Genomic DNA, 13,271 nt, shown 5'->3' with positions numbered 1-13,271 from the left:
TTTCCTCTCTCCTGCTATGTACAGTACCACCCAAAAGAATGGAATTACAGTCATTTCAACAATCCACTGCAGCATTAATACAAGGCAGATGGAAGGTGCTGGCTAACTTTGCAAGGAAAGGAATGCCGTAAAACCCATGTGTATAGAGTGCTGAAGTTTGTAGAACTTCCCTCATCTCAAAGTCTATGGATTTTTAAAATGTTTTTTTGTTTTGTTAAATGCCTGAAATATATCAAGGTCTTAACCGGGAAAGCATCTGTGTCATTTTAGATTTTAGCGTTGGCTATTCAAAAATAGCAGTTATACAAGCTTCTACATCTGATATTTTTGAAAAATCTTTAAAAGTGTTTGAAAAAAGTTTGAATTTTCTTTTAATCACAAATCTTATCTTCTGGTGGGGTCCCTGGCACAAAACATTTTCAGATGGGGGGTCCGTGGCCAAATATATATATACATTTGGGGGCCCATATGGCACGAAAAAGTTTGAGAACCACTGATTTAGAAGGCAACATTTTGTAGAATCGGCCTCAGGTCTTAATGGGTTAAGGGGATTTCCATGTTTTGTTCTAGCGCCTAAAATACATCAGTGAATACCCCACTTGTGAATTTTGAAGCTCTTAAAACAGCTAACAAGTGGCCTGAATTGATGCAACAGAGGATGTTGGGGACATCCTCTGTTGCATCAGCGAGACAAGGTTATCTCGCTGAACAAAACGAGTAGGTATCACAAACCACAGACAATATTTTAGGCAATAGCATAGGCTTTTAGTCAAAGATTCCGGCAAGATGCTGACTTCTAGCCTGGTAAACCAACCCTGGTCGCGGAAATTTCATAAGGTCTGCTGAAATCAAATGAAATGCGATTTCCGCGACCGGTGGTTTACCAGGCTAGCTGACTTCCTCCTTCCACCTACAAAAATACGTCACCAGCTCTATGCGCATGTTTACGGGTTGAGGGCAGTGTTGCCAGATTCTCTGAGAGAAACAAGCAATCAGGTCTAGGAAAACCAGCCCAAAAGAAGCGACTATGGGCCACATGAGCACTTTAACATATACAGTACATCAGCTATTTGAAAATAGCCGATCTACAAGCTCACAACGCGTCGCGATGCGGCGCGTTGTGAGCTTGTAGATCGGCTATTTTCAAAACAATTCTTGCGGGGAAATTATAATAAGCAGATCTGGCAACCCTGGTTGGGGGCCTATATTGGGATTGACCAGTGACCACATCACTTTTCAATGGGCCGGGGACGGGTCCCCCCTAACAGCTAGAGGTTGGCTCTCTTACAGTGCACACACATCAATGCTTTGGCCCATGATCAAATGGACAGAAGCTCATTCCCATTAAACATTAACGCAGGTACAGTAGGTTGGCAGGCAGTTACGTCAAAGCTGGAGCCCTGGCAAGGGATAGTTTAAACCACTCCTGGACACACGTGTTCGTTCCCTGGCCTCGCATTCTCTTTGATCGATTGAATACTTTATTAACAGTTTGCAAAGACACGCCCAGGGAAGTACGGTTCAATACAAGGTCTGTTAAGAGGATTTTAAACCCAAGAATGCACTATGGCTTGTTTCCATTGGGGTCCTTTGTACTCAATTCATCTGTACATCTGTACTCAACATTTAATGACAGACAAAATATACACTACTATGAAAAACATCATATAATCGGGTAGAAATCGAAAATAAAGATATGTGCAGTAAACCTCATATAAACGGTTAGAATTGGTGGTTTCCTTTGCAAACAGAATTTTTTTAAGCAAATATTCTAGAACAGATTTTCAGGAGAATATATATAGCTGGACATGTTCACAAAAAAACATGTGGACAATGTGAAGGTTGGAATGTGTGGTACGGCAGTGTAGCCCAGACAACTGCCCTGGTGGACTATGCATGGGAGAGAGACTAAAGCAGCGTGTGGGACACCATGGAGAGAGAGAGAGACAGAAAGGAGGGGTTGGGAAGAAAGGCATGTGCATGGTGATTTGAGGGAATCACTTTCACTTCCCTCAAATTGTGCAATACTGGCAGAACATTCCTTCTCGAGTTCTTTACAACTCAAATATATCTGACTCACTGGTCAGAGAGTTGTCATTTTAGAGGACCAAACATTTAAGAGAAGCCATTCACTGATTTGAATGTAGAGTTGACCGTATACTGACACAAACAGACCCGCTGGAGCAAAGTAACTACTGTAAGTGCATGTACAGTACTCAAGTACAGTACTTAAGTCCAATTTTGAGGTACTTTTGCTTTACTTGAGTATTTCCCATTTTCAATACTTTTACTTCTACTCCACTACATCTCAGAAGCAAATATTGTACTTTTTATTCCACTAGAATTATTTGAAAACGTAACATTTGCATTGACAAAGCATTGGCAGATCCAGCCCCAGAGGTAAAATAAAAGTGCGGTGGGACCGCGCCCTTACTAGTTAGTTTTCAGATGTTTATTATGAATCCAAAACCCCTATTCTATACTCCAGCTATTTTCAAATTTCACACATTTTGAAATATCTTAAAAAAATGTTCTACTTTTGGAACTTTAAGAACATTTTGCTGCCAATACTTTTGTACTTTTACTCAAGTAAAATTTGGATACAGGACTTTTTACTTGGGGTTAGGGTTAGGGTTAGAGAGTATTTCTATACTGTGGCATTGATAAAGATACTTTTACTCAGGTCAAAAATCTTCCACCACTGAACAGACCACGGTGGAGAGAAAGTGAGGAAACCATTTCATGGAGAAAGAACCAGAAAAAAAGTTGTGGGAGAGAGAGAGAGAGAGAGAGAGAGAGAGAGGGAGAGAAGAGAAAGAATAAGAGATGACGCAGAGGTATAATTAACATTATGCTGACTCTGTGGAAATACTTCTTTAAATGATATTTCTATTGAGTGCATTGAGCTGACGCCATTATCCAGAGTGAATTATAATGAGGGAGGCGTTAAGTGTGCTGTGAGAGGAGAGATGGAACACGTGGCTGTGGATGGACATCCACTGTTTGCCAGGATCAAACTATAAGTGCTTCTGGTTACTGGGGGGGGGGGGCATTGCGTCAATAACTACTTGGTAATATTGCTGATTGTTAACAGTAGATATACAGAACAAATGGGTGATATACCATTATCAGCCATGGTCAAATAGATTGTCATATCATCGCATTGTGAGCTTGTAGATCGACTATTTTATTTTTATTTTTGTTTAGGTCCCGAACTGTACATAGGGCTGTAATAATAATCTAAATCTACAAAGTAACTAGTAACTAAAGTTTTCAAACAGTTGTAGAGGAGTAAAAGTACAATATTTCTCTTTGAGATGTAGTGGAGTAGAAGTAAAAATATCTCAAAATTGTACTTAAGTACAGTACTTGAGTAAATGTACTTACTTTACACCACTGCAGGGGGGGGCATTGTGTCAATAACTACTTGGTAATATTGCTGATTGTTAACAGTAGAAAGGACAGAGCGGATGGGTGATATACCAGCCATGGTCACATAGAATGTCATATTATCGTATATTTACATATTTGTTGTCATTTATGGTAGCAACTGCAGTTTGACAAGTACTGTACTTGTTAGTGCATATATCCATTGCTTTTCCCTTTGGAATGTGAACTTGTAAACCTATGGGAACACCCTCTACACCGAATAAAAGCAATGGCAAAAACGGCCGCCATGTGAATATGGTCAGTCAGTCGGCTCTCAGTAACTAAGTACATTTACTGGAGCACTGTACTTTTTGGTATATTTGTGGAGTATTAGTTTTTTGTTTTTGTTTTCTGCAAGCGCATGACTTTCACTCAGCTAGATTTTAAATAGAAATATTGCACTTTTGACTCCACTACATTTTAAATAGAAATATTGCACTTTTGACTCCACTACATTTTAAATAGAAATATTGCACTTTTGACTCCACTACATTTTAAATAGAGATATTGCACTTTTGACTCCACTACATTTCTAGGAACCGAATTTCTTGGGACCGAAACGTACACAAATATATTATGAATTAACCCCAAAAAACTGTTCCATGATGTTTTCACTATTCTTGAACATTTCTGACAATGTACTTCGTAAGTTGTAGTTTTGAATACGTGACTATTTACTTGAGTATATACTGTGTCCACCACTAGAGCTAGTGAGAGGGAGATCATGGATGAGTCCAAAGTGAATGGTGAACTGCCTTGCCTGGCTTGTATTGGTCTAATTTGGGATTGGTGGAAGCCCCCCCTGTGTGTTCCTGTCCTGCACTATGTCTCCTCTGGCCGTCCTGCAGACTGCAGGCCTCTTGTAACTACAGCAAAGAGGCGCACTATGTCTCCTCTGGCTGTCCTGCAGGCTGCAGGCCTCTTGTAACTACAGCAAAGAGGAGCACTTCACACTCCCAGTGAAACCAGAGCACAGCTCCCAGCCTTTAGCCTCATACCTCCTTGTGTCCTCTGGGCTATTTTTACCACAGTGCTGGTCTCACCAAAACCAATACCGCAGGCTACTGGAGCTGTGTGTGTATGTGTGTGTGTGTGTGTGTGTGTGTGTGTGTGTGTGTGTGTGTGTGTGTGTGTGTGTGTGTGTGTGTGTGTGTGTGTGTGTGTGTGTGTGTGTGTGTGTGTGTGTGAATTGCTATACTTGTGAGGGCCAAATGTCCACACAAGTATAGTATTACAATATTTACGCGCGTGCGTGTGTGAGTGATTGTGTGTATCTACAGCTTGTGATTGAGTGAGCAAGTGCCGATGCACTATGTGGGCGTCTGGGATTCAGTGAGTGTGTGTTTGCATGTGTGTGAGGAGGCCGTCTAAGCAGGAATGACTGCAGGCTGTGAACCAACCAAAGGGATGTTGTTTCATGGCCAATAGGTTCTATGCACACAGCAGCCATATTGGAAAGAAGTTGGGCCACTTCTTACTTCCTTCACAGGTGATGCTGATTAAGGTTCTGTTCCATTCCAGTCAAACAGAGTCAGGGTGCTGATGTTGTGCATGTTGGCTCACTGGAGAGACTCTGCTACACCAGTGGGTCTCAAAAGTGTGGTCCAGGGACCCTCATGGTTCCTTAAGGGGGTTCCAAATGGCTCCCATACGGGTGTGTAACTCTGAGAGTATACAAATGGAACCAAATGGACCCTTACGGGTCCATTTGGTTCCATTTGTACACTCTCAGAGTTATGGGGGTCTTTGAAAATGAAAACGTTTTGAGAACCACTGTGCTACACTAAATAGAAGAGAGCCTTCGTTAGAATCATTGATAACACCTGTGAAGGAAGTAAGGAAGAGGCCCAATTTCTCTCCAAAATGGCTGCTGTACATAGAGCATATAGTCCCAACATGCAGAACAAAGAATGGTAAAAAAAAATATTTCTTCAAAGATTTGTATGGCTTTTGTAGGCAAACATGTGCGGAAAATGGGCAAAAAAAACTGCAATTTTCTGCAAAGAGATTTGTGTAAAAGGAAAAGAGGGGGCAGCCAAGTACACACACCTGGGGGACCCCGGTCAACAAAGTATAAAGGGTTTAAAAATGGCTGCCTTTGTTTTCATTATCTCATATGGTAAATCATAGCTTTTTGTTGCTTGCATTTGTCATAAACCTTCTTGGTTACACTATATAATATGTAAAAATAAAAAGTTTATGAGAAAAGTAGAAATATGTTGCGACTATGTTTAATACAGTGAAATAAGAATGTGACTCTAGGGGTCTCGTATCAAGAGATGTCTGGATTGAGGAGCTTTCTGTGCTGTTGTGAACTGTTAGTAAGAACTGTTAGTACGTTGCCCCGGAGCGCCTATCTCTCAGATCATAAACTGCTACAGCATGCTACTCATCTCCCAAAATGTCCCAGAGGCACCGTGTTCACATCTCAAATCCCTTTCTTCCCCCCCTCCACCCCACCCTTCTCTTCTACCTCTCTTCATCTCATCCCTTCCTCCGTGTCTCTCCTCTCTCTCTCTCTCTCTCCCATTTCTTATCCTCCTCCAGTGAAGTACATCAAGGAGATGTCGGCCTTCTTTAAAAACTCGGGCTCCCCCGGGGCGGTCCCCCCGTGGGACTCGCCCCCCTCCACGCCTCAGAGGGGCGCCGACGCCGTCCTCGCCGAGGTGAAGGAGCCCCGCAGCATACCGCTCAAAATGTGCCAGGTGTTGCGGAAACAGTGCCCCCCAGACACGGAAAACAGGTATTGCGCCACCAGCCGCACCAAAGTTTATTGCTTTCGTTTTGAACTTTTTTTTTGGTAACATTAAAATATTCTGTTCAACTTAATTCAAGTCAGTTCAACTTAGGTTGAAGAATGTTTAACCCGTTCAATCCGGTAATGCATCTGTGTCATTTTAGATTTCAGCTATAACCATTATTAAATACTTTGGCTATTCAAAAATAGGAGCTTGTAGATCTGCATTTTTTTTTAAATCTTGAACATTTTGTGCATATCTTTGAATACATATAATGTTTGAAACTACATTTGTAACTCAAATCTTTGCTTCTGGAGGTCCCTAGAACAAAATATTTTACAAATGTTACAAATTTGAAAAAGGAACTTTTTCTTATCCTTTTTTCCTCTCCTCTCCTCTCCTCTCCTCTCCTCTCCTCTCCTCTCCTCTCCTCTCCTCTAGGTATTTTGAGGTGATCGCATCCAACAGAAAGAGCTCTGTGTTCCTGCGGGCCAAAGACCCAGCGATGGCCCAGTCTTGGTACACTGCCATCCTGGCTGGCATCGCCAACCTGCTCCCCAAGGTGAAGGAAGAGCTGAAGGCCCTGCAGCCTGGCATGGAGGTCAAACACCTGGGCTGGATTACAGAACAGGTATGTGCACACAGAGATAGAGAGAGTGCAAGAGAAAGACAAGGGAAAGAAAGAGAGGGGCCCAGGGCGGATTTGGACATTGTCCCAGAAGACTTGTAGACCCACGTACGCACGAATGCACGGCCACGCACGCACACACACACACACACACACACACACACACACACACACACACACACACACACACACACACACACACACACACACACACACACACACACACACACACACACACACACGCGCACACTCAAGTGCATGATGCAGGGAAACAAGAGGACTCTGGTTTCTGGTTGTCAGAGTACTTGACAAAGAGACACTGTTAGGTGTTTTAACAGAGTCGGAGCAGAGTAGTTGCTCTGAGGACCCTCCTAGGGGTCCTTTGTCTAGACTCATGCAGCCAAACAATCAGAGACCTCCACCTAACGATACACCTGGGCAACTAAATAAATACATGTCATCAAATCACTGTCCCAATATGAAGTCTGAACCTAAAGTCTTTGCATTAGTTCTGCAATGCAATTATCTTTTAATTTCCAAATAGTTTCCAGACAGTTTTAGCCCCTACACTGACTGTAGATATCAGATGTCACCAGACATCTACGTGATGATGAGTGTGAGCAGGCGGAGAGCTGTGATTGTCTGGATATACGCGAGACAAAACTTTTGCCTGGAGGGAGAAAGGGTGGGCTACTTTATACCCACATGCTTTCTCACTCTGTGTGTGTGTGTGTGTGTGTGTGTGTGTGTGTGTGTGTGTGTGTGTGTGTGTGTGTGTGTGTGTGCGTGCGTGCGTGCGTGCGTGCGTGCGTGCGTGCGTGTCAGGTCACCCAGGGACCAGAGAAGCCAGTGTTGGCGGTGTTGACGGACAAAGAACTACTACTGTACCCTTCCCTGCCTGCCGACAAAGACGGTCTCAGTAACCCCAAGAGTCACCCGCTTATCACTACCAGGTAAACACACACACACTCATTACACATAACATTACATGAACCTAGCACATCTGTCAGGAGCAGCAGTTTATTGTCCAAAGCCCTTCCCATGGTGTGTTTTGGCCCAGTCATAGAGCAGATGCTCACTGTTTCCATAGCTGGACTGTTGGACATTTTGCTTCATAACGTCATGTTCATCTGGTAACGATAAGCTGATCCAGAATGTATGAGTCATCCATTTCCCACCCTGTGTTTCCAACACTCTCTCTCTCTGTGTCTCTCTCTTTGTTTCTCTGTCTCTCTCTCTCTCTCTCTCTTTCTCTCTCTCCCTCCCTCCCTCCCTCCCTAAAGGCTGGTTCATTCTGGCCCGGGGAAGAGTTCTCCCCTCCTGGACTCGGAGCTGTCGTTTGGCCTGCGCTCGGGCACCAAGCAAGGCGTGGAGACCCACGTGTTCCGGGTGGACTCTGCCAAGGACCTGTCCACCTGGACCCACCTACTGGTGGAGGGCTGTCACAATGCTGCTGAGCTCATCCAGGAGGTCACTACAGGTACACAGAAAAAGTATAGGTTTTGGTGTTACCACCCACAAAAAAAAAGTATAATAGAATTATGTGGCTCTTTAGAATCCACATGGGAACGGCGTGTTTCCAATGTCAATCTCAGACTTAATCTGGCTAGTCTGTGATGTCAGCCATCTATGACATCATATGGTCTAGTATTAACATTTATGGAATAATCAACTGTAAGAATTAAGATTAAGAAAATAAATGAATAAATAATCTTGTGAGGCTTTGGGCACCTGTAACCTTAGACAGCAGATGGAGACCACAGAGCTGGAGCTGGAGACCAGGTTAGAGAGCACAGAGAGTTCTGTCTCTCTTTGTTCACTTCAGTCTGAGGAAGGGCGAGAGCCCGAAACGACACAGCAGCACAGCAGGTGCAATACAAAATATCCTATACTGGAGCCCACAGTGTGCGAGCGTTCTCTTTCAGTTTTAATGCCCAATTTTGGGTGTGGATGTGCATGTCTCTCCTCCCTTTCGGTAGAACGCAACGCTGTACTGAAACACTCAACGTGTTTCAGTCACACAATGATACATTGATTGATTTATAATGATAACATACTGTAGGTCTAGCTGAAACGGACAATCCAGTAATGATGGCAGACAGTTTTACAGCTAGACTCGACCAAAATAGTGATGTAAAAACTGTTTGGAATGTCCCTTGTGGTAAAACGTACTTATTGTCACATTTCTCGTGTACCTTAATTTTATTTAAACAAGAACGTTACAGACGTGTAGGCTATAATGGGTCTGTCTGACTGAATAGATTGGTTTGATTATAATTTCTCATTTCATGTGAAGGTAAAGATTGTTCCATCACAGCACGTCGTTATGCGTCATGCATGTCCGTTCTCTGGACATGTCCAGGCTTGTATTTAAACCGTCATATTGCATAAGCTTATTGAAATGAGGCTAGTATAGAATAAGATATAAGCATGAATCATTCATTTGATCTCGCAAGAGAGCGCGTTTCTCAGCACCAACTACGTCAGCGCATAGAGAGTAAGAGAGACAGAGACAAGAAAGAGAGGTATCTTTAAATTAAGTTTTACTGCATGCAATATGTCAAATATTGCAATATTCAAATATTTGAAATTTGATACATTTAATTGGTTTGAATAGAGATGAGTGCCAGATGGAGCCCCCCCCCCCCCCCCACACACACACACACAGGTTTTATTTATATATTTAAATGTATTCTCTGAAAAAGCTTTCAAAGGGCATAATGAATGAATATTGGCTATACAGCTGGCTATGAGATTTATGCTCATTCGTGGGGGGGGGGGTGTTAGCCTCCAAGTGACTCATAATGTGAGTCAATAAAATACGAGTGAATATATTATGCTATTGATTGGTTGATTTGAATACTTTATATTTAAAGGTGCAGTGCAACAAGTTCAAAACACGCCAAATGGATGACACACAAAGCCAGAGGCTTGTTTCCACTGTGGTCCATTAAATAATATCTAATGGTCAGTTCATAACAAGGTTTCTGGTGAGGAAATGGATTGTGGTTTCTTTACACTGTTTCTCTGAAAGTCTAATTAATGATGGAAGTGTGTAGCCCCTCCCTAAAATAATACTCATAATACTTCATACCAGGGGTCTTCAGCATCTCTTCAGGCCTGAAGAGATGAGAGAGATGAAGCAGGGACCCCAACTTCACACTGTATAAAATTGTGTTTAAACCTTTTCATAGATTTCATAGATACGGTAGCTTCATAGTTTTGACAGTTTGACATAATCAGTCAGTGTTGAGTAAATTCATGTTTTTGTTTGTTTGTTTACACATTATGTTTTCTATTAATACGTTCATGTTAATGGGAATTATCAGACATTCAACCTTTACACCCTCAATACTTGACCCATGGCCCTGTACTCACAGGGCTCACGCATTGTGAGCTTGCAGATCTGCTATTTTCGGCGAATGTTTCCCCCAGAATAGGGATGCTAGGGTTCAAGTGGTTAATGTAAAAAAGAGAGCGATGTATTTGGTGGCAAGATTTGGTGGCACCCCTGTAGTAACTCTGAGCTTAGGGGTTCCGGACCCCCTGTTTAAGATCTATGGTTCATACACAGTATACAAACATTAACAGTATATCTTCAGTAGAGTTACATTGCCCTCTGCTGGTAGCATGATGTGGTGCAACACTGCACTTTCTAAGTATGAGACCCACAGTCAATATGATTGAATATTGTCTTTATTTGGTTAGTCATAGATAAAGCTCCTATTTTGAGATTAAATACCTCCTAAAAATAATTTATGTTATGTGTGTTATGTTATGTGTGTTATGTTATTGATACTCCTGTGCACTGAGCTTGGCCTTTTACTAAAATTCAGTTCCGCTTGAGTTCATAAAAGAACAAGATCCCCATGAAAAGATTTATATTTAACCAAAAACATGCCAGACTTATGTAAAAATTCAACCATGTGGATCTGAGGATCCACATGGGAACGGCATGGAGTCCAACATCAAATGCATGTACTGTAGGGTGATTTATAGATAGAACTTGAGACTCATTGATTGAATACTTTATTAACACGATTATTAACAGTACAGGTTGTACAGTTAAAGGTTATGGTAAAAGGATAACACAAAAAGCCCCAGGGAGATTGTTTCCATTGTGTTCCATTGTACTCAATTAATCAGTAATACATATAAATCATACAACACAATACAATATGATACGAATAAAATAAAATAAAATATTGGAATAAAGCTTAGTAGAATCATATGGTATATTTACAGAGAAGGGAGGGGTGAGGGCGGGGGTCTGGGGATTCTACTATCAAGGTGTTCAAGGAGTTGGTGAGTCCTGGGGGAAAGGCCTAGCTCAGGGGTCTTCAACAGAACATTAGTCGAAAATAGCAGATCTACAAGCACAAAACGCCTCGTTGTGAACTTGTAGATCGGCTATTTTCAGCAAAGAGGTTTGGTGTAGAGGGAAAAGAGCAGACTAACAGAGCCAACGGTCAAGTTTACTTAGTATTGAGGGTTTAAGTGGTTAAATGTCTGAAAACACACATTCAACATGAATGCAATATGTAGTGGGGGTACCCCCTGCTTCATTTCTCTCTCAGCTAGGGGGTCCTTGGCCTGAAAAAACGTTGAAGACCCCTGACCTAGAAGTAGTCGTATTAGTTTGTTTTGAGAAGTCTGCCGTTTAGTTTTTTTGTGACGTTGAGATGTTGCCTGCACCATGAGATTCAAGCATAGTGGAAATGACATTGAACGGCCTCCAGCTAGACTCCTCATTGCACCCTTGCTGATGAAAGAGGAGGTCCTGACCCCAAAATCTTGTTCTTCTTTGGTTGACTTTCACATCACCTTTTGATGCCATGTTTCACCTGTAAAGCTTACTGGCCCACTTGACAATTTTGCTTCAGGGAATTTTTTGTTCTCCACAGACAGAGAGATTACCAAACCATGTCACAAGGGAAAAAAAAGACAAGATTGATTCGATGAAAGCCAGATAAAAGAGGGTCATTATGGGTTTGTCGATGTGAAAATGGGACAGTTTTCAAAGGCAGAACAAGCGTTGATGTCCTTTTCTTTACACACTGCCTCGGGGATGGGGGGAGGGGTGGGGGGCAGCAAGGAAGTGGTGTACGTGCAAAAGACAAACTTTTTAAGGAAATGGTAATGCTAGGTTCAACCTTCCATTACCCACCGTGTGGTTGAAACCACACGCCTCTATGGTGCACAACAACAGGTTTTCACAGAAATGCAAACCACAATAACACAGGGTGAAACCTAGGTTGGACACAGTTATGCTTTTTTTGTGTACTTCACTCGTGTGCAAAAAGATAGAAACGTAGTTTCGTTCTGTTAAAAAAAAGGCATGCAAGTGTACTAACAGATAAACATACCAGTGCGTGTGTGGTGTGTGGGTTTGCTTGTGTGTGTGCGCGTGTGTGTGCTTTGCATTCAGGCTATTGCTTTGTTAAATGAGAGTCAATCACAGACACCTGTTTTGTTAATTATCTTTAGTATGTTAAGGTTGTTCAGTCAGTTTTACAACATTCCTCTACCAAACAATATCTCTACGTGGAAGTGCAGGATTATGCCACACATCTTCGCACAACTTTGTACAACTCTGAACTTCACTGCACTGCCCTTTAAATACTCAAGTAAAGGCACAGTCCCACTCCCTACTGTGTAAACGGCATCCTGACGTGTGTTTTTGCCGACACCAAGTAGGGCACCATAATATCCAAAACTCATAAATCCATCGGTCCTTTTACCCATTTAGACTTGAGGTTCTGATTCTACAAATGTCTTACAGTCCTCAATCCTAACAGTTTTCTGAAAAACTTATGTTGCTACGTATAATATCAGTGGTGCTCAAACTTTTTCATGTCAAGGTCCCCCAGAATAATATGTATTTCGCCACCAAATATTTTGTTCCAGGGACCCCCAGAAGCAAAGATTTGAGTAAAAAAATGTTCCCTTAAAAAAAATGTATACATTCAAAAATGTGCACAAATGTTCAAGATTTTTCAAAAATAGCTGATCTACAAGCTCAAACTTGTATATCTGCTATTTTTGAATAGCCAAAGTATAAAATATTAAGTGGTTACACAGATGCGTTCCCGGTCTTAATGGGATAAGATTTATAACAACTCCATTTTGGTGGATTGTGTTTTTTGTCTGCCCCGGCAGCTTGCAGTTGGAACGGGAAGGATTGCACCCTGGGCGTGCACATCGATGAGGGCTTCACCCTGTTCACGGAGGAGATGGGAGTCAGAAAGAGCATCCTGCTCCAGCAGCCCTTCGAGCGTCTCCGAATGTCCTCAGACGACGGAGTTCGCATGATGTTCCTGGACTTCGGCAGCCCGGAGGCAGAGATTGTAAGTTGGAGCAGTGACTCTCAACCTTTTTCAATTTCAAGGACAACCACTTTGATATCGTTATTATGTTTTTTTTTTGGTGCACATTTATTCCGTATTTCGGCATACTACAACTCAAAAAGCGCTGCA

At 42.2% G+C, this 13,271-nt stretch overlaps 1 protein-coding gene and 1 long non-coding RNA gene across 3 annotated transcripts in view; one reads left to right on the top strand and one right to left on the bottom strand.

Moving 5' to 3' along the window:
- Positions 1-13,271, bottom strand: part of LOC311049721 — a 468,691-nt gene that overhangs the window by 172,476 nt on the left and 282,944 nt on the right. The gene's annotated exons all lie outside the window — the stretch shown is intronic.
- Positions 1-13,271, top strand: part of snta1 (syntrophin, alpha 1) — a 71,720-nt gene that overhangs the window by 54,265 nt on the left and 4,184 nt on the right. For both annotated transcript variants that reach the window (XR_014601222.1, XM_084063518.1), the window contains exons 3-7: positions 5,977-6,172; positions 6,609-6,798; positions 7,621-7,748; positions 8,079-8,275; positions 12,955-13,142. Coding sequence is in view for 1 of the 2 variants with exons in the window: in XM_084063518.1 (XP_083919644.1) it covers positions 5,977-6,172; positions 6,609-6,798; positions 7,621-7,748; positions 8,079-8,275; positions 12,955-13,142 (899 nt within the window). In the remaining variant the exon portion in view is untranslated. The remainder of the gene's footprint in view (positions 1-5,976; positions 6,173-6,608; positions 6,799-7,620; positions 7,749-8,078; positions 8,276-12,954; positions 13,143-13,271) is intronic.

This window comes from Gymnoscopelus microlampas, assembly GCF_963454915.1.
Source record: "Gymnoscopelus microlampas genome assembly, chromosome: 7".
Taxonomy (NCBI): domain Eukaryota; kingdom Metazoa; phylum Chordata; class Actinopteri; order Myctophiformes; family Myctophidae; genus Gymnoscopelus; species Gymnoscopelus microlampas.
Note: the sequence above shows the minus strand (reverse complement) of the source record. Positions and strands in the feature narration are given on the sequence as shown.